The following is a 21,976-nucleotide window of genomic DNA, read 5'->3' on the forward strand; positions in this document are numbered from 1 at the left end:
GGGCAGCAACATGAGCAGATCTTTGTTTTGGGTGCATGGTCATTGGAAGTTGGTGTGCAGGAGGGTGATTGAAGAGAGTGAGGGGACTTCTGTGACAGTCCCAGAGGCCCGAGCTGAGGAAGTGAAATATTGGTTCTGTTTCTCTGGAGCATGCTAATACACTGAGTCTTGAGAGAAGAAAGAAACACCAAATGTGTTCAGTGTGAAAGACATGTGGTCTAAGAACCTGAAGATCCAGCTTCTGTCTTCTGTCCGTAACCCAGACCACTCAGGATGCCCATAGGGAATGCAACACCAGGGATGTAATCAGCAGAAGCACTGAAAGCAATAGACATGTCTGTCTTAACTTGGTGAGACCCTCACCCCCATCCCCAAATAATACGTTTAAAAAGAATTCTAGGGGGCAGCCGAGTGGCTCAGTTGGTTAAGAGTTGGCTTGGAACTGTGAACTCTGAGCAGCAGGGCCCTGGTTCAGTTCCCAAATGGGCCAGTGACGCTGCGCCCTCTACAGCTAAGATGATGAACAACAGCTCAACCTGGAGCTGGGCTGCGTGTAGATGGCACAGGCTGCAGCGGGGCTGCAGTGGCTGCCATAAGCTACTGTGTGTGGCTGGCAGCCAGCGTGAGCTGCCAAGAGCTGCTGCGAGCGGCCGTCCACTGGCCTGCAACCGATCTGCCTCACCTGGGAAGAGCGCAATGATATACCAGCATGAGCCAGTGAAGCGACGTCCTCCACGAGACTGAAGAACAAAAGGACAGCAACTTGTCTGTTCCCCTTCCCAGATTCCCCAACGCTGTTCCCCTCTCCCAATTCCCCCAATAAAATGTTTAAAAAGAAAAGAATTCTAATTTACAACATGTATCATTCTGATTTAGGGGGCACTTTCTATATATACAGCTCCATTACCAACCATCATGACCTTGGCTACTTCAGATAATAGGAAATGGTAACGGGTTCAGTTCACACATCAAAATCAATGTACCCTTGAGAGGCAGTTCATTATTGAGTTTTGTGTGCACACACAGGCCACTCTAGTCTCTAATAACTTGTAAATCTGTGTTTTTACTAGCACCTGAACTTGTCCCCCCCCACTTCTTTCCTTTAATGCACACTAGAATTGATAACTTGCCCCTAGCAAGGATCCTAACCCCCTTTTCTTCGACCTGACAGCATTAAAATATTAATGATTATAGATTTTGTGTGCACATGCTGAGCATCCTTATTTTGTTCAACCATTCCTCAAATAATTTAGTTTGTCATAAGATACTTTTGTCACTATCCTGATCGCTCACCTGGGTAGAATCCAGCTTTAACATACTACCTCCTAGAAGGGTGGGTCTCATTTTGAACTTAGCAAGTGTCATCTCACTGATAAATGAAGTATAATGGGAGGATAAGTCAATCATCTGGAATAATCCAAGCCAATATTCCATCAGGACATAACAGTCACACCTTTGAGCTTGCTGTCAGCTATCAGTATAAAAGCAGAGGTTTCTCAAAGGCTGACGGAGTGCTTCAAATAACTAAATTCAACCTTCTTCCGCCCTTCTTCCATTCTCCCACCTGTGAAGTGAGTCATGTGGTAAGTGCGAGCCAGACATTATTTCATGTTTTGCTAAGATGAACTCTGGGCTGGAGGAAGCTGCTTGAGATCCAATAAGCCATTATCTTAGTCTCAATTACGTTTAGGGTACAGGGGAAGTTGTTGTATTTTGCCTTCAACAAAAGAACTAAATCCTCATCAGAAACGACTTGTTCCTGTGTCTCTGCAGACACAGCAATGTCCATGGACATGGCTTAAGGGAAAATGTTTATCCAGAATTGACTTTAATCAGTCTCGGTTCTGATTCTCCTACTCCCCAAGTTATGAATCCTGATCTTTTACTTAAAAATGTAAATAATTTTATACTTGTCTTTCATTACAAGGCACTGAAAATTCTTTCTGGAAGCAGGTAAGGGTTATAAACAACAAATAAAATATTCCCAGCATGCATTAGGTGTGTTAGTAGATTTATGCTTGGCTATCTGTAGGTTTATGGTTTGTGCTTAGATTTCCTGTTGCTGTTAGAAAACAAGGAACATAGCCTTAGAGCTGAGTTAACTCATTGAGTTTTTCTTTCCCTCCCTCAACAAGGACTGCCTATCAGAGCTATTCGCTTTGACATTTCTAAGTAGACTCTCTTACAAGTTACTGTGCTAAGTTTTGTTCCCAGAGATTGCTGCATAGTCATCACATGACCACTTAATATTCTGATGGTTTTATTAACAAGTATATAATACATATATTGCATACTGTATATAGTATATGAGGACTGTACAGTACAAATTTATGTTCACAGTTTGACATGACAAAATGTCATTACTGAATTCCCATTGGACTACAGAATAGAAACAGAGAGGGTACATTAAACATTCACATCTTTAGTAAGAAAGATTACCAAAATGTTTCAGTATTTGCAAGTATACTAATGCATGCTAAAAACCTTTACCCAGTCTTATTAGCTTATAAAATATATTACACTTTATTAAAAATTTCTGCATAGTTTATACAAGTATTAAAGTACTGTAAATGTAATAATCCTGCTATACCTGCAGGTATGGTTTAAGAGATGCTAAGCAGAAAGATTATTTTGACCCTCTAACACTAAGTACATAACAGCAAACAAAAAAAGTGCTAGTATTTGTAAAACGTTGTAGCCCTCGTTTAATGCATGGAAAATGGCTTTGTAAATGTATTATTTTTTAAGTCAATTTGTAATCATTTAGAAATTGTTAACCTCGACCAGGAAGAGAATAAAGACAACTCTGAGCAACTTCATGGATGACAGCAATTCTTTCAAGATGACTGTATATTTTCAAGCCAATTGAAATACTTTAAAACTTCCGATCTTTGAGATTGTCTTTAAAACAATCTAACCAGGAATGATGTGCAGATATACAGTATCAGCAATATAGTCTTTCAAATTCCACATTAGTGCAACACTGATAGTGCAGATGGGTGTTTTATAAAGTATACATATACATATACATATATAGTTCCCCTGTAAATCTGTTCCAAGGCTCTTGAAACTTCTGCATTATTTAGCATTTCCTTTTTGGAACATACCTATGCTACTAACACATTCTCCAAACCAGGCGACTCAGAATGTTAATGCCCATTTACGATGTAGATTCACATTGTAAAACTCTTAAAATATGATGGATTCCGATCTAACTTTTCTGACTTCTTCCCCAAGATGACACTTGGATAATAACTGAAGAAATTCTATGACAATTTATACAACACTAACTCCATGTTTACAAATCATTCTCATCAATTTACCATTGATAGTAACAGGGCACACCGTTAAAACCACACACTCAAGGGCATTTTATCTTGTATTTGAGGCCTCCCACAATAACAGCTAAAAATGACTAAGACTAAATTTCTCAACTATCATAGTTAAGATACAAATATATAAAAAAGGAAAATTTGTAAAGAGCCAATTGATAAAGTATATAGACCAGCATGGGAACAGAATGGCTTCTCTGGGTTGCTTTTCTTTCAGCGTTCAAATGGATTTTTGTTAATGAACTGTTAAAATAATCTAGGCAGGCTAAATAGTAATGTAGTAAGTCTCAGCAGGGTCTCACTTGCACTTTTGAACAAAATCTTAATATGCCATAGTGACTGTTAAACTTCATGAGAACCCATGAAGCTTTCTATTAACTGGAGTCTGATGCAAAGCTAATGATTCAAAGATCAATTCTACCCTTTCTTGCCCCCTTCCCACCTTTTATGGGTTGGATCACACATAAACCAGTTATCTCCAATAAAACAAAACACGTCCTCGCATTCAAGCTTAATTCTTCGGTGTGTTGTGGAAGAACCATTTCAAGAAATAAACACTTTGGCATGAACGTGACTAGGCATTTATAACACAGACAATACTTACTTTTCCAAGAGCCATTTTTATCCCTTAATTCATCTTAGTTGCAAACAAAAAGAAAAGAATAAAGCCCAATTGGGATGTTTTAATATTCTAAACAAATTTTGCAGTGCTTAAGAAAGTAAAAACCAAGTGCCAAGATAACAAATTATTTTGCATTTCTCAACTATGTTCCTTTCCGTCTGTCAGAGAGCTGATGGGTGGAATCTCTTTAGATGCGTAGTCCTTACAACTAACGTTTATTAACATAGCGCCAAAATAAGCTCCCCACGCAATTCTCAGGCCTCCAGAATCACTTATTCACTGATGTTCTAAAAACAATGAAACAGTGTATTCCTCCCAGTTAACGTTGTGTAGGATCCCGAGTTGTGGCTGGGACGAATCTTCAGGATTCCAGTCTTCTCTCTTCTCCATCCTTTATGAAGGTGTATTTGGTTATATGCGCCCACATTTGACCACTGTCACCCACTTCCTTCAAATTTAGGACCAATGACATTTCTATGCATGGATTATTTTTATTGGCATTTAGACTATGATGCTCAAAAGCCTGCTTTTGAAAAACTTCCCCCAAATAATGATGCTATTTATCTTCAACATAAACACAAGTCATTTTCTGTTTGTTTTCTGACAGGATACTTGATAGTGAAAAAAGACTGCCAGCTCCAACAGTACACATTTGGGAATTTTTGAGCTACATATGTGAATCCCTGAACTGTGGTTTTCTCTATTTTTAAAAAATCTGTCCCCCAAATAAAGGTACGTGTGCTTCACAACTATTTATATTTACAAATAGTGTCACTCAAGTCTTAATGAATGAATCTACTAAAGCATTAGCATATGCTTCTTTAGGATATAGGTCATGAACACCAATGACAGCCAATTTGGCACTTTATCGCTCACACAGAGGAGTTTCTGTATGAAAGCTATAGGATAAATTTGATACAGAAATATAATTATCACTCAATGTTTCCGTTTGCAAAAAAAAAAAAAAAGCTGTAAGTTAGGTAAAAGAAGGCCATTCAGACCCTTACCCAAAAGATTTTTTTACCATTACTGGACAAATGTCTTTTGTGACATCCCTCCGATCAATACTTATCACCCCTATTAAGCACATTGTAGGAATGGAGAAAGGTGCATGGGTAACCCCATCAGTATCTGGCTTTGCCGTACGGTTCTGCACAGCTGAATATGCACAGTGACAAGCTCTGGGAACGCACTGCAGATAACCAAGCGATGAAATCCCACTGAAAACCCCCTAGCCTAGGAAGAATGGCCGGCTTCCTCCCCTGCTGCCCTGCTCAACGCCCCTTGGCTCCAACTCCATGCAATGCAAATACAGCATCCTTCCCTTGAACTGACAGACATCGCCCACCTACATCAGCGGCTCTGGCTCATCTTCCCATGGTGACAAAGACCTCCTTATCAGCTGCAGGCACAAAGGAGGGTAAAGGACTTAATTTCGATGAAGTGATAAAGCCACGTTGACTGGCAAGATTGGTGAAGGACAATGGAAGAGCTGACTCTACTAGCTTGAAATCTTGCTGCCTTCTCGCTAACCTGGGAACCGGGTCACCCTTCTTTTTGCTGTCCAGCACAGAATGCGGTCACAGGGCACAGAGGTATGTTATGAATGTCTCTGGCAAGGACTAGCAGGCTTGATACTGTATTTCTAATACATTTACTTCGATGTTCTTTTGAGGAATACATGGAGAAACCGACAATTGGTTATGTTATAGTTTATATGTTCCCTTGTTCTCTTTACATTAAACGTATCTGTAAGAAGGGTTTGCTTAGCATCCCCGGAAAAAAAAAAAAAAGTGTTCACATTCTTTAGGTCTGACCCGTGGTAAGGCGAGGGAGGATTAGAGAATATTTACTACTGACCATATGGAAGTTTGAATGATATAAATTCCGAGATTCAGACCAGCTGAATCAAAATTAAAATGTACATGTAAAAAATGAGTTAGATAATGGGAGGACAGAGAGAGAGAGAACCAGGCGAGTGGGGAGCCGCGCGAGGCGGGAGACGGAGGCATTCAAACTAACATGTGGCGTTTCCTATGCAGGGCAAGGTGGTCAGAACGGGAGAAGCTGCGGTCACAGTCCGGACACTGGAAAGGTTTGATTCCAGTATGTTTTCGGAAATGTCTTGTTAGTTCATCAGACCGAGCAAACTTCCATGTGCATCCTTCCCATGTACATTTGTAGGGTTTTTCTCCTGCAAAAAGGACAAATGAAAAGAGCTTATTTTTTTCTGACAGCGAAAGGCTACTGATTAGCAAAGACAGTAAAATTAAAATATTTGAGCTAAAGCTGTTGACAAATACTATGTCCAAGGTATGTTCATCCATTTGTCTCTCAGTAACACAGTGTTTTTTAAGACACGCAAGAAAAAATTAATTCATTCTCTTAAATATTTAACTGGCTCACTACCCCATCCCATAAAGGGCGGCATAATTTTAAGAGTTCTTAAAGCATAAAGGCACGAAAATCCATTCTGAGGGGCTAAATAGTTTTCGTTTTATCCTCAGTAGTAGGGATTAATAACTTAGGAAACACCTGGTGATCTGTACTTGTATTATCTCCCCGTCTCAAACCTAATTAGGAGCTTAGTCATATGCAGTGCATCCATTCATTGAGAAGTCCAAATTGAAAGTTTGTGGGATTTTCTTATTCTTTTCAATAGTTTTCTAAAAACCTGAAGTCTCTATCAACTGAACTGTCCGCCAGGGATTTCAACAGCTTACCTTTTGTTTAGTCAATAACAACTGTCTAAGTATAATGCTTGAATTCAGAAATGCTAAAAACACAGTAATACGTCCCCACCCTGTCAGAAGCCAGGTTTCTCCCACCCACTCCAGCGGGCTAATGGTAATTTGCAGGTGAGAAACAGAAGACCCTTGTGGGAAAATCAGAGGGAGAGTCATTTGAAGGCCTTTACAAGGAAAAGGGTGTTAATGGCTATCTTACATGTTTATAAATTACTAACAACTGGGTAATGGGCGTCACAAAATAATTCCCATTTACTATCCCTTGATCGCTAGAAACCTTACAGGACTGCCATTCCTTGGCAATTTGACGAAATAATCTGAATTTGTATTATCTGCTTTGCTGCACAGAACAGAAATGAAAAGAGGTATTCTTCCTACATCTGAATTGTTATGCAAATATCCAATACCTTTTTCCTCTTAGGCTAGACTCTGGTTAACACCCACCTCTCAGGTCCCGTTAATGCCCTAGGAGTGCTTTTATGAATCTATCTGGCATAGATTTGGGTGACTGGGTGTTCTTCTAAACACAAGGCTATCACCCTCAGCGCACTCCCTGGTAACGTGATGACAAACCCGAGGGGCAGCTGGACGTAGGCTGGTTTTGATTTTCCCTCGGCTTTCTCTCACTAGGATTCACTGAAAAACTCTATTTCCACTCTGCCAGGCACTTTCCTGCCCCTTTCTCTTCCAAACCCCAGATTCTTCTCTTTTTAAATATGCCTAAGACTAAATAAAGAAAAAAAGAAAAAAAACCTACATCCTGAGCTAAGAACAACGTACAGAGGCAAACTGCTGTTACATGAGAATTTCATGTCGAAGACTCTGAGGTTAAGTCAGATGAGGCCTACGGTGAACATTAATCACCAATACTGACTGCAATTAAGCAGGTTATTTAAAACATTTTTATATGAATTCCTACAGATGTTTTGCTATGAAATGTTCAAGAGCCCACAGAACATACCTATGTTTTCACCACCTATTCAACAATTTTCATGAGCTCTGGCTGCACACTCTATAGTCAATACTGGACAAGATAGAAAAACGTTCTAGGAACAGATATGGCAGGCAATCGCATAGAAGTTCCCTCGGTTTCAGAATAGAGTACGAACATTTCATTTCTATACACGATTGCATTTATTTGTCCTGCAAAAAACTGTTTTTTTGCTATGGTGAATTTGATAATGTATAACATTTACTAAATGAGAGCCCATAGGAAGGCCACTTTCCTGATGCAACAGGCCCATGGTTAAAAGTACTGTTCCAGGGGAGGTTCCATTCCTTTCTCCCGCCTTCACTACAGAGTACAGAACTGCAAGCGACTGGGAGGGGTCTCGTCCTAGAGATAACCTTGAATCTATTCTAAATTATTACAAAAGTAAATCATTATCAAAAACTTCATTTTTCACGACAGAGACATCTGTAGATGACTATGGTAACTTTCAAGATAGCTGAAAAAATTTCATTATAATAACCTCCAAAGTTAGAAGAACGTTTGACTTAACATTCCATTCTAATACTTCTTAAGATGATGGGAGTCTTATATTTCTGATACCTGTATGTGTTCTTCTGTGTGCTTTCAAGTGAGAGCTTTTAGTGTACACTTTGTTGCATCCGTCGTAATCACATCTGTGTATCCTCCGCTTCCTTTGAGTGTCTGGAGATTCCACAGGTAAAGGTCTCTTCCCGGGCTGTACTATGACTGAAGGGTGATTCCTGCGAAAGCCAACGTTAAATGCAGAATATTGAGTGAAAGGTTCTTCCTTTTCCTCAGTCTACCAAAAGCATTAACGACACCGGGCAAAATCAAAAACCAAAAAAACCCGACAAAATAAACAAAAAGAAATTAGCTGATTAACCCAAGAAGCACTGCTTATATTCATTCAACAAACATTGAGTGAGCACCTACCATGAGCCAGGCACTGTGCTTGGCACCGGGACACAAAGATGAATAAAAACAGGGTTCCTGCCCTCGAGGAGCTCACACTCTAGGGGGAGACAGACATGTAGATAAGTAATGACAGTAAGAAGGGTTAGGTGCTACGCTAGAGGGAGGCACAAAGTGCTAGTGGAGTCTTTCCCTCAATAAAAATTTGCCTATTTATAGAATTCTGTGGTACTAGGTAATGCTGAACACTCGCCTATGTTTTCACAGGTTGCCCTGATTTTCATTTCTCATTCTTTCGGGAGAAATGTGAAAGGTCAAATTCCTACGTCTCAGGCAACCACGCTGCAGGATACATCTACATTTTATCCTTTACATAACTGGCATTTAGTTGGAGACTCTTAAAAGATAGCCAATTCACATTTGATTTTCAAATGCTAACTCTTAAAAAAAACAAACAAAAAAAACCACAAAGTTGGCACTGCCGTCTTCAGAACTAAAACCTTTCCTGTTACTATTATTCCTGTGAGAGGGAGAATTTCAGGGCAGTGCCAGCAGTCAGGCCAGGGAGCCCCTTGCCCAGGACACTCACTGGCTCCAAAGCAGGGTCTGTTCCCTCAAGGGGCCTGGCCTTCTCCCTACCTTCCTGATTTCTCTCACCCAGATTCGCATGACTGCATCTGCACAAGTCAAATCAGGTTAAATGTCATAACTATGGACTTTCTCGTCTTCAGAAAGCCAGCTGGTGGAGAGAAAAGGCAGATGGGGAAGAGTTGGGTGAAGTCTGTAGTTTTCTCAGACTTCTGCTAATTAATGTAAGTAATTAAAATTTCTAATCCATTAATTATAATCCATTCATTCACTGTCCTAATGACTAATCACTTGCTACAAGCTTATGTAGTTGGCTTCCAACTGTAAAGAAAGGCTTCTTTTTCTTTTAAATTTGAATCTAAATTTCTTAAGATGTTCCAAATAACATGAATGTTCTGTACAAGTGCGTATGGGGAGAAAAAAGATTGGTGAAAAGGAAAAAAAGAATTTAATGAGGGTAAACACTCAAGCTTGTGAGACAAAGGAGAATAAAATTTAGCCATAAAAATCAAAAGGGGCTCCCTGAAATGAATATTGGTAAAAATTTAAATACGGTCTTTTATCAGTAACTTTTTCAGGCATGCCAGAAAGTGACTAGAAAGAGAATAAAAAGGTGTGTTTAAGTGGTCTTACTTATTTCTCACTTTTATTATTAGCAAAATAAACCTGTCAGTTTTGGGTATCACTTTACCTTTTTACCCTGATGCTTAGAGGAGAAATTTAGATACATGGGAAAATGAACATGAACCAGTAAGGGGGAAAAAAAGAATAAGAACTTCAATTTTATAAATGTACACATAGCAGAGAAAATAGAGAAGTGAGAGAGGTTTATGGACAAATAAAGTTTTGTAAAAGCTGAATCATCAATTTAAAATTCTTCAATAAAAAGAAAAAAGTTCATTAACTTTCAAATTTAATGCCATCCATTAAAAGCGTTTCATCTTTATTAAGAGAACTTCAGGAAATAAAAAGCTGGGGGAAAAAAAGTGGTTAAATATATTTCACACGCCTCTGGAATACTGGAAAAGTATCCCAGATGACTTTAGAAGTTTCACCCAATTATTAGATTTTATGGCTCAGAACTCTGTCCAATAGTTTCTGTGCAGTAGTTATGACCACTTTTCCCAGTTGCTCATTTTGTATATAAAGGTATGCTAAAAAGCTGTGTGTTCTAGCTTTAAATCCCAGCTCTGTAGCGGATAGTCCCTGTGACCCCTGGGCAAGGTGTTTATCCTCTCTGTGAAATATGATCACAGAAGGTTGTAGTGAGTAATGTATACAAAGCACTTAAGAATATGTGTTTCAGATGTAAAAATCTACTCAGTGGTAGCTGTTACCATTTCGATGTTCAGAAGCACATTTGCAAACTCGGCCCCTACAGTTGTTTAATTTCATGAGTTTCGGGGATGTCCCCACATCAGATTACGCAGTCTCTACTCTGGCTAACATCCACCTAGAAAGGTGGCGGCATTCTGAGGGTGGTTAGCAGCCCCATCTCTAAACAGCCAGATGTTTGCACAGCTGATGCTAGAGATCAGCATCTTGAGATCTCAGGAGGCTGGTCTCCTCCCTGCTCATTTTTCAAGAGGTTGTTTGGATCATTACAATGAAGAAGTTAGAACGGCTATTAAATATCAGAGACCTGGCCATTGTTTTGAGTTAAGCTGACCTCTCTGTTCATGTTTGCTGCCTTTCACGTACACAACCAAATGGAGAAACCTGATCCTCAACCTTTGTGTTCTAAGTGCATTTTCACACATGTAAATATGTAACCAAAGGAATTTGATATACATCTGAGTGCCTTTACAAATAATTCTAAAGGTGTAGCTCTATGTAATCAAGCAAATAGATTTCAAAGCTGTATTTTAAAGTCTGCCTCTAAAGGAAAGTTTCCTAAAGCAAATTACTATTGGGGCTGCCTCATATAATGGTACCAGATAGTTGGTTTCAAGTGATTCTTTCCTGGCTAGTGGGTTTCCCATGTGGGCTGCTACTGGGCACCCTCCAAGATATTACTTTATCGCATCTGTGAGAAAATTACTTAAAGAGTACATGTTCCGGTTGTGGCTAATCTGTTGAATTTTTTGAGAGGGAAAATGCATTCCCAGGTCAGCATTAGACTAATATCAATCATTAAAAGCCATCGAGCTTAAGCTCATCAAGAGAACATCACCTAAAATAAGAAAAGAGAAAACGTACTTTCTCTTCAGCAGCATTCAGAGCACAGGATCTTGTCTTTAAATATTCTTCTTCCATAATGTTTTACATTGTAATTCATAACAACCTAGACTGTGGAATAACCCCTTTCAGTCAATGGATTCCTCCCTATGTAGGCACTGGTTTTAGAGTTTTTTTCATCACCGGTGCAGGAACAATTACATGTGCAAGTTGTGATGCCATGACCTTGCCACACACCCGCCATCATAAAAGGAGGTAATTCAGCCTACAAGAAGGGTCCACTCTGGCTAGCCTTTCTGTTTTTCCTTTCAGTTGAGTGCATGTGCAGATGCAATCAGCGAGAGATAGGTTGAAAATCTATCTACGGGAAGCAGACCAAACTCAGGCCCCCTCTATTGCTAACAGTGGGGTTACAGGTGAGTTATCCAAGGTCTTGGCTCCTCAGTTCTCTAGTATTTGCTCTGACGCCCACATGCTTGTTGTGGGAAAATAAAGTAACTCCTTTGAAAACACTTGGAACGTTTCTTTTTTTGGGGGGAAGAGGGGCGCTATGCAATTGTGAAGGCAATAATGTACATGTCCACCTGATATTCTTCCTGCTGATGTGGCCAGATAAGAAAATTCATTTTCTTCTTCATCTATCAGGGAGTATATGACAACAAAAAATTGATTATGCTTTGGTGCAATGGGCAATTAATACAGGCACCTACTTGGGCTGAATGTGGATACAACTAGAATATATTTGAAGTTCCAGGAGATAGCTAAAACCAGAGAATTTACATTCTGTTGCAGAATTAACTGTGTGAGGGAGAGGGGTGGAGAATATAAAATAGAAAGGTAGGCAGAACATTTGTTCAAGCTGGACAAAATGTGACATGGGAGGAAGATAATGGAAGGAACCCTGAGGAGATTAATTGTTGCCTCTGTACTAGGAAGCTGGTCACTAAATCTAATGTCGCAAGCACCATAACACAGGACCATTATAAGAAAAAGAATTATAACCAATAATGAAAATAAAGAGGAAACAGAGGCAGCAAGATTAAGCGATTAGCCCAGGGTCATACACATGGTGGGGAGCAGAGCTGGGACCCAAGATGTCAGATCCAAAGGTCACTTTCTTAACTACTTCAAACACAGCCTCCAGAGTAATCACAGGCATATCTAGTCAAGGTTACCTGGTGTCAAATCCCATTAATGATGTTATTTAACCTGTGTGTGACACCATAATATTATAGCAAGTTAAACCTAAAACAAACCACCGTTCAGGTGCTTGGATTCTGCGTAAACGTCTACTAAACAGTGGTTCTAAAGCAGACTGAAAATTCTAGGGGTAGACATGAATAATAGAGTTCTTTCAACGCTGAGCTTTTTGGAGCTACATGATCAATTTCTGTTGCCACCACTTATTCACAGGACTTGTTCTGGAGTGTGTTTCTTGGGCTTATGGTTGGCCTGAAGATTCTGATTCAAGACATTCCCCATCACAGAAACAGTATACTCTATTAGAAGTGACAACTGGAAGGACGATGTGTGTCCATGTGAACAGTTTTCATGATCCAACCTTACGTGGAATATTTAGAATATCAAATTCAACCAATGCTGGGATTAAAGTTATGGCAAAACTATGTGTGCACAGTCTGGAAGAATGAAAAAAAAAAAGAAACAGGGTAAAGATGATATCATGTGGTAAGGTGTCAAAATCATGGGTGACCAATTCACTGGTAACTTGAGGCCATTGTCACAATGCTGTCCATGGAACAGAGCACACAGTTTTTGGAGAGTCTCCCATCTTGCCCAGTGGCTGCCATGTCCTACAAAATGTTCCTGGCAATCCATGCATCACGCGTTGGAAGCTTGTGCTTCCATTCCAGCTCCCAAGATGCATGCTGCTACAAAAATGCTGGGTAGACCTAAATATACTTACTCTTGCAACAATGCTTGAGGGGGGGACACTGAGTTCATTACAGGGGGTGACATTTCTTCAGGGTAATAATCCGTCCTCTGTGGTTCGATCCCAGGTTCTATTTTAATTTTCTTCTGTAATATTGGCTTCTCGTACGATTCAATTACAGGTACTAAGAAATAAAAATAGGAAAAGTCACTCTATGTACAATTTACCAATTTCAGCTTTTAAAAGCGGATTGCATGGCTTGTATCTACAACACTGATGTGTGAGGATTTGCCTTTGGCAAAATTACAGGTGCAATGAATTTGCAGGGCATACTTGTTTCTCCAGGCCTCACTGACATTGTCAGTAAGCAGCACAAATAGGAAGCCGGACTTTTAAGACATCAGTTCCAAAATGATTCTTCCTTATGATTTTTGGTTATTATTGCCTTTCAACCCCCGTCTTCTGACCATGACCAGTCAGTAAACAAAATAGCTTTTAACAGCCTCTCATTATCACCATGATCTAAAGGTATTAAATGCCTTTTGCACCTAGACCATGTCAGCATTCTATAAAGCAAAATATAAAAAAGTAATCAAAATTCTTAATATCCCAAAGCTGACAATTACACAGTGAAAGTAATCATTTCATGGCATTAAACCGACAGCCTCGTTCTTGGGAACTCTTTGAGTTATCAACACACGCACACGCACACGCACACACGCACGTGCGAAATGCCTGAGGCAGACTCGCAAGTGGAAAATTTTCTTTTAAGAGTTCACCAGCTCTGACCCCTTCACACTCTCACCCAGGGCTGTCTGGTGAAGACTCGGGATATACTAAGTGGGAGCAGCAGTGTGGATGGGTGGTGGAATTTACCTTGCATGCTACTATTTGAGTTCTCCATCTCCTCGGACAAGGACACCATGAGCGGCTGCTGGAGGTGGCTGGTGTACATGAAGGGGACAGGCTGCACCACAACTGGCTGTATGACCGGCAATATCCCTGGGCTCCGAATTCCGTGTCGGGAGAGGGCGGCGGCCATCACCGGCGGCATGGACAGGGGCATGCTGAAAGGCTGCACTCCTGGGGGCGGGGGTGAGTACTTTTTCATCGGCGGGCTGGAAGACGGCATGCCCAACCCAGGCGAGGCTCTCCGGTGGGATGACTGAAACTTCAGAGAGGAAGGAGAATTCCCAGCAGAGGGCGGCGAACTCCTCTTGTTCACGGTGAGGTCCACTGGCTCCATTTGCATCCCGGGTGACAGGCCTTCTGGGGTCTGGAAGAACTTCTCAGGTAATGGAGTGGAGTAGATGACTCCATACTTGTTGGGCTTTATCGATTCCATGTAAGTAGATGGATATGACTATTGGAAAGAAAACACAGAAACATGGAAACAGCCAAGTAAGTACATTTGCTTGGAACATGAAGATGAAAATATACAAGGCACTTTCACAATTACATGAACTTTAATAAGTGGTTTGGATTCAGATATATGCTTGACCCTAAAAAAATGTTATGAGAGAGCTGGTCTAATAAACGTAAAAACTAAGGTTAATGTGGTGACCCTGTGGCACACGGAAAGTCTCAGATTTAATTCTAAGATGATACCCATGTGAAATATTCAGTTTGAGGTTGATGACTGCCAAAATTCTCAAACAGGTTATAAAACAGAACCCTCTGGGCCTTTATCACTAGGAGTCAGAGTTAGGGTTCACCAAGAGCCAGCCAAGCCAACGAATCTCACTGCTTTTCTGATGGGATTTCTTAATTAGCAGGCAATGCTCTCTAGCTTTTGAGTTTCACTTCAGCAGCAGGAACCTGATCATTTCTCATGATATACCTGTGTATAATATGGAGAACCAGAGCTGCACGGCAGTAGCTTGGGGATGAGCTGAAGCCGCTGACGGATCCCTGGCAAGAATGTCACACAGTCCTGATTTGCCTGAAACTGTCTTGGTTTTAGCACTGAAGTCCTACAACCTACGAGATACCTCAGTCTCAGGCAAACCAAGGTGGTCCATCACCTACACATCTGTCCACTGAAGGCCATCCACACTACGGTAACTACGCCCTTGGCCCCAACTTCTTCAATGGTCTTATGCAGTTTGAATGATGCCGTAGAAGGTGACTTGATTTCCAAATTTGTGGATGACACAGAACTGTAAGAAACCGCTAATATAATGACTCAAATCAGGACATGTGATGCTTGAAGTGACTGGCACTGAGGCTGAGGCCCAGTGTTCTCTCCTTTACACCTTGCTACCCCCTCCATCAAGAGGCTGGAGGAGAGACAAAATGGTTTGTTTCTGCCGAAAGCTAAGATCTGTTCTACAATTGACCTCATTTATCTTCAAATACCCTTCTCTCTTCTATCAGGATAACTGAACTCACATCAACCAGCTTTAAATATAAACCAATCAGAATAATTGCACTCTGATTAATGTCCTTGGCCATGGAAGTCACTAAAATTACTCTATTTCTTAACTAAAATTAAAAACAAAACAACAGCAAAAAAACCTTTGTTGTACAACGCTTAAAAAAAAATTAAACAGGACTGGCCGAGTGGCGTGTTGGTTAAGAGGTGGCTTGGGATGCCAGCTCTGAGCACAGGGCGCCAGTTTGGATCTCACATGTGGGCCAGGGACACTGCGCCCTCTACAGGATGGTGAACAGCTCGACCTGGAGCTGGGCTGCAGTGAATCGCCGGCGACCGCGTAGGCTGCAGTAAGCTGCCAGAAGCTACTGTGAGAGGCTGGCAGCTGGCGTGAGCTGCCATGAGCAACCATCCGTCCAGTGGCTGGCAAGCGACTGCCTCACCCGGGAAGAGCACAATGATCATACCAACGTGGGCCAGTGAAGTGACGTCCTCCACAACTAGACTGAAGAACAAAAGAACAGCAACTTGTCTGTTCCCCTTCCCCGATTCCCCAATAACATCTTAAAAAAAAAATTTTTTTAAACATAAGCCATTTTCTTTACATGTATGCATTTTATGGAAACTGAAATTTTTAGTAATAACATGTTAATTCCTCCCGCAGAAAATTACTTGTATTTGAATGTTTTATAGTGAAAGTGATAAGCAATGTACTATGCCTCTACTATTCCAGCTCTTAAATTCTGTGTTTATGATTGAGGCAATACTAGCTCATGATGCAACCAGGAACACCCCCCAGTGGGGCCTTATGATTAAATGGCTCGAATGCACTGTTAATTTCTGAGTTTCCACGGCCCCTCCAGTGGCCGTGTAATAAACTTGTGGGGTAGCAGTCGTCTTGACGGAGATGACTGAGATCACTCCCTTTCCTCTCTGGGCGACTCTCTACCTGGCTATGCCTCAGATTCACTTGTGCTGATGCCTGATCTCGGCTCCAGGCCCACTGAGCATCAGAGTATCGGGGAGAAGGGCGTCCAGGCAGTATTTATCTGCATCAGGTTTTGATGTCAGTTTCTCATCATTGTGTATTTTGTTCTTGTGTCCTTTCCTTCTTTACCTACATCATCTGTATGGTCTCTTAGAAAAGTGACGCCTGCTGGAGCACATCTCTCCGGGGGTAATGAAGATATTTACCGATGGTACACGTTGAACATGCAGTGCTTTAAAATAATTAGGTGTTTCGTTAAATGTGTAAGAAAAAACCTTTTTTACACAGTGATATAATATTCCCTGTTAACATTTATTATGTTAAAAAAAGAAAAAAAGCAATTGACTAAAAGGGCAGGAAAAATTACAAACTAAATATTAGAAGTGCAGGTGCCACCAGGATATGACCAGGCTTGTCAAGGCAGTCCTGCCAACCCACCTTCTAGGAGGTCGTGAGGTTTCAATTAAAATTGGATGCAGTGAAATAACCGACGTAATGAGCTTCACGCGCACTACTGGCCTCCAAGTCCCTGCTCTTCTTATACAAGGGGCGTGTATAATAACGGGCTCTGAGCCCCCTACTCAGGGCTTCTCAAACTTGACTGTGCGCACGAGTTCACCTGGGGGTTTTGTTGAACTGTGGATTCGGAATTACTGGGGAGCGGCCCGAGGTGCATAGACCTCCTCTTACGGCATTTTGAATAGCATAGCTCTCAAGGATAGAAATATAGAAAATACTAATTTTTATCATTAAAATCTGGTAAACCGTTTGAATACAATTTAAAGAGAGGAGGGAAGAATTTTCATTCATAATACTGCTTAAACACAAGGACGTAAAGGATATAAACTCAGATATATGAATTGTTTTTTAAAACTGCTTTATGTATGGTTGATGAAAAAATGAAATTTTTTGGTGAAGAAAAGACAATTTTTAATTTTATTTAGAACCAGGCACACATAGGTACAGCACAAGGTGAGGGGGCCCCAGACAGACAGCAATATTAATACTAAATATATTTAAATATTAAGAGGCACAAGCCTCACTAACCAAAATATATTTATGTTCATAAATAAATGGTGCACAATGAGAGTTTAATGAAATAATAAATACAAGTGAAAAAAATGTTTTCCGAGTCCTCAAGTTTAATCTGCTTTATGTAATTCTCTAAAGGGCAAAAGTTCTGGTCCTAGAAACAAAAACTTCAGGAAATGGAAGGCATGAATTGTTACTACTTGCCAAAATGTAGCTTTGCCCTTATTTTCAGCCCTATTCTTCACAGACCTCCCTATGACCTAGTTTTGAACGCCAAGTTATTGGCAGCTCAGTAGGAAGCAAAACAGGGACGCGCTTTTGCTGCTGTCATTGCTTGATTTTTCTATCCGTGGGTGAGTTTAAGGAAAGTAGGAATTTAGAACCTGGGAGACTGGCAAATTTAATAATATTCTCAGGTTTCTCAAGTTATAAAGAGAAAAACCAGACAGAAAGCCAAGTTTTCTAAGCCCTCAGCACAGTTTGGCTGAGAGCTGGCTCTCCAGCAAATGCTCCCCACCCCCTATTCTATTGATGTGTGGTGTTTGTTAGGCCAGGGGTTAAAAGGAAGGCAAAGCATTTGGGCACACAGCTCAGTACACCCTTAACTATTTCCACCCCGACTGCATTACAACAGGGCGAAGAAATGTGGTTCCTCAAACTGTCTCACTAGCAAATTTCACAGCAACGTTTATCAGGACCGTCTATAAGGAGACATGTTTCATTATTTGGGTGGAGCACACAGGGTACTGCAATCAGCCTACAACAATCTGGTTCTCCACAGTGTAAGGACCGAGACAGGGTGTGCTCCGGGTGTGTGCCTCGGGTGAGTTAACATCCTGGTAAATAGTTGCTTCTTCTGTCCCAGACCATTCCTATCTTCTAACAAAGCAAAGCAAACAAGCCTGTAACAGCAGGGGCCCCAAATCCAAATCAGGGGCAAGTGTTGATGAATCAGAAAAGGCACCTCTGGCCACTGATGGGCATCCAATGCCCCCACACATACTGCTTACCTGAAGCGGCCCCATGTGCTGGAAGAGGGCCTGAAGACAAGACTCCAGCAAGGTCCCCCCCATCCAAACCCCACTAGGGTGGGTAATGGGTATGCTTTTCAAAAAGATTTGTTATTAAGAAAGGTTCTTTCCCTCTGTTGGAACATGGATTTGTGTGTTCACACCTCCATACCGTTTGCGTCATTTATTTGTGCATGGACTACTTTTAGTGAGAGGACTGCTTCCTCTCACTAGAAGGGCACCCCAGAATAGGTGCTCCATAAATATTGGATGAATGAATGAAGCAAATCAGCACACTCTCTGAGCAAGTGTGTCCAACTGACAAGGCTAAGAATAATTCCAATTCTTTGATTCTCAAAAAAAAATTTTTTTTAATTGTGATGGGGAAAAGCGTTCAGGGTTTGAGTAATTTTCCTAAGTTATCACTTTATACTCAAGTGCAAATTTCTGTAGTTTCTTATTTTACTGGAATAGGGTTGGTGAGTTTTTCATTACAGGACATTTTAACTGGATGGAACAAATGCCTGAAACATGGATGAAGTCTATTTCACTATTCATTAATATTAAAAAAAAAAAAAAGTGAACATCCGTGACAGGGTGGTGGCGAGTCAAAGGAATCTTCATACCAAGGGTGGGGTTCCCAGGGCAGGAAGGTGTGGTGCAATCGTAAACACACACTCTGGAAACAGCTAATGTCATGCCCCTCTGTGCAAACAGAATGAGAAAGCGCTTTCTCCAGGCTCAGAAGAGCCATGAAAAGTCTGTTAGGACAGAGCAGAGAAACTCATACTGATTTTAAGCACTTTTCAATCTGTAAGGAGTCTGTTAGACAACAATTTTCATTAAAAGAAAAAAAAAAAAAAGGAATGTACTTTCTTCAAAAGTAATCTTCCAATAGGAATAGAGTAAGAAAGAATACTTTTTAAAAATTTGTTTTCTTTCTCACTTCCGGAGTTCAAATTTTTTTAATTTTTAATCTTCTTTGGAAATGTACATATTGGTAAAAATAATTCCTTGACATGTGCATTTTATATTCATAGGCTGTCTATATTTTACAAATTATAATCTCACATTTTACAAATTGAAAGAAAAATAAAATAATAAAATAGGCTCCAGGAGCTGTTGGTGGTTTTTGCCAACACTAACCTTGAGAATAAGTAGCAGAGATCCATGCACAGACCTGGGCAGGCAGGGTCTACTCTGCTCCCTATTCTTGTCAATTTGACCATTTGCCTCAAAGCACAGGATGGTATGAAGGCTTCTATTTAAGTAAGAGAGAAACAACACTTCCTCGCTTTCTCTAAATTATAGCAAAATACCAAATAGGCAGATTGCTTCTGCTGTGTTCTCATTTTAAGAAAAACGGGAGGTGGGGAAGGAAGGCAAGTCGCTGTGAAACTTTTTTATTCATATGTGGAATTAAAACAAACAAGCAAAAGCTTACAAATTGTTCTGTACTGCCTTAATGTTTAGAACATTGACTCAGACAACCAAAGATTTCAACCTTCAGGTCAAAGATGGAATTAAAATGAAAAAAAAAAAAAAAGGAATAATAAATTAGGTTTCCTATACTCTACCTATGAAAGCAGGAGAGATGAAATTTGAAGATTTAAGAGTGAAAACAAAAGCTTATTTAATATTGTTAAGAAAACAATCACAACACCCTACTCCCCAAGTGTTTCAGTTAACTGAGGTTTCACTGAATTAAGAAAAAGAAACTTCATTGTAAGGACTGACACTAACTTTTGATAAAACAATTTATTTCTATAAGTGTTAGTGGAAGTTGAAAACTGGAGCATGAAGGAGAAAAGGACCATTAATTGCAAAAACACTTCTATATATTCTAACTTCATGTATTAACATAAGTTATAGCATTAGAAATGTAACGGTTACTTCAAATGCATTTTATTTCCATTTTTTTCAGTTAAGCGCATTTTCTTGCACTTAATTATATCATACTAGCAATGTGGCTCTTCATTTTAGCTTTAAATTAGGCTCTTGAGCCCTATTTTCATGCTTGATTAAAAGCACTGGAGGTATACTGAACAGTAGTAACATGCATCATTGATGGTTCTGCATCATTTACAAAATTAATCATATTCTCCGGTACTAAAAACCTATTCATATTTCAAGGGTATAATTAATGGAGAAATATTATAGCTTAATTTTCCTCCAACATGATCATGCAATAGTGGGGAAAAGGGGTTGATGAATACAATGACAGCGCCAAATAACATTAGAAGTCAATTTAGTTTTTTGATCAATACAATTGTTATTGCTCCGTTATCACATTCAGACACTTGGTTATCCAGTTATCATGCTGGAGTGTAAACGTTATTTCCTTAAAGCCACTCTGACTTTTCATTGTACTTCACTGGCTTAGTAATATCCATGGCAACTCGGTTCCAAGGGCCTCAGAGTGACCCCTGTGTCCTGTATAAACATTTTTGGCAGGAACCTCCCCAGCCAATGCATAAGTATGATCTAATTTTGCAAGTGTGTCATTACCAACCTTCACATATACAACTCTGCCCAAGCTTTTCCCCTTGTGAATATTTTCCAAGCCCGTGGAAGAAAAGAGCAAGACAGAGTGAAAGTGTTGCCTGTTATTTCATATTTACTAAACCAGATTCCCTCAAGTCTAAACCCCTCCTTGCTTTGAAGTGGGACACACCTTTCTGTTGTCACCCATGTCCCATCTCCATAGCACTAGTGTTGTACCTATATTGACACCTGGACTAATTACCTGTCTCCTGGTGGCTGAAAAGCATCTAGAGGAGCCCGGCTCACAAACTGGGCCAGCTTAGCACTAAGGTGTTGAAAAAGACAATGAACATAATTCCCTCCCAACCACAGACTCTTTCAAATGAAACAAAATTCGCTAGCTTCTCCTCAGTCACAGTTCCATAAGGCTGCTGCCATCAGTTTTTTTTGTTTCCTTTTGTTTTTAAATTAGAGTTTATTTATTGGGGTGACAATGGTTAGTAAAGTCACATAAGTTTCAGGTGTACAATTCTGTAATACATCATCTATCTATCACATTGTGTGTTCACCATCCAGAGTCAGTTCTCCTTCCATCACCATATATTTGATCCCTTTTACCCTCATCTACCATCCCCCTCCTGTCATCAGCTTTTAAGCAAATCATTTTTTTTTTTTAAGATTTTTATTGGGGAACTGGGGGATGGGAACAGCTCTGGGGAATTGGGGAAAGGGGAACAGACAAGTTGCTGTCCTTTGGTTCTTCAGTCTAGTTGTGGAGGACGTTGCTTCACTGGCCCAAGTTGGCACCATCATTGCGCTCTTCCCAGGCGAGGCACATGAGTCGC

At 40.4% G+C, this 21,976-nt stretch overlaps 1 protein-coding gene across 3 annotated transcripts in view; it reads right to left on the minus strand.

The window, feature by feature from the left end:
- Nucleotides 1–2,243: 2,243 nt before the first annotated feature.
- KLF3 (KLF transcription factor 3) overlaps nt 2,244–21,976 on the minus strand; it is a 36,151-nt gene continuing 16,418 nt past the window's right edge. For all 3 annotated transcript variants that reach the window (XM_019636040.1, XM_019636039.1, XM_019636041.1), the window contains exons 3-6: nt 14,120–14,606; nt 13,277–13,427; nt 8,254–8,414; nt 2,244–6,148 (exon numbers count right to left, since the gene is read on the minus strand). In XM_019636040.1, coding sequence (XP_019491585.1) covers nt 5,967–6,148; nt 8,254–8,414; nt 13,277–13,427; nt 14,120–14,606 — 981 coding nt within the window. In that variant the 3' untranslated portion in view covers nt 2,244–5,966. The remainder of the gene's footprint in view (nt 6,149–8,253; nt 8,415–13,276; nt 13,428–14,119; nt 14,607–21,976) is intronic.

This window comes from Hipposideros armiger, unplaced genomic scaffold (assembly GCF_001890085.2).
Source record: "Hipposideros armiger isolate ML-2016 unplaced genomic scaffold, ASM189008v1 scaffold_26, whole genome shotgun sequence".
Taxonomy (NCBI): Eukaryota; Metazoa; Chordata; class Mammalia; order Chiroptera; family Hipposideridae; genus Hipposideros; species Hipposideros armiger.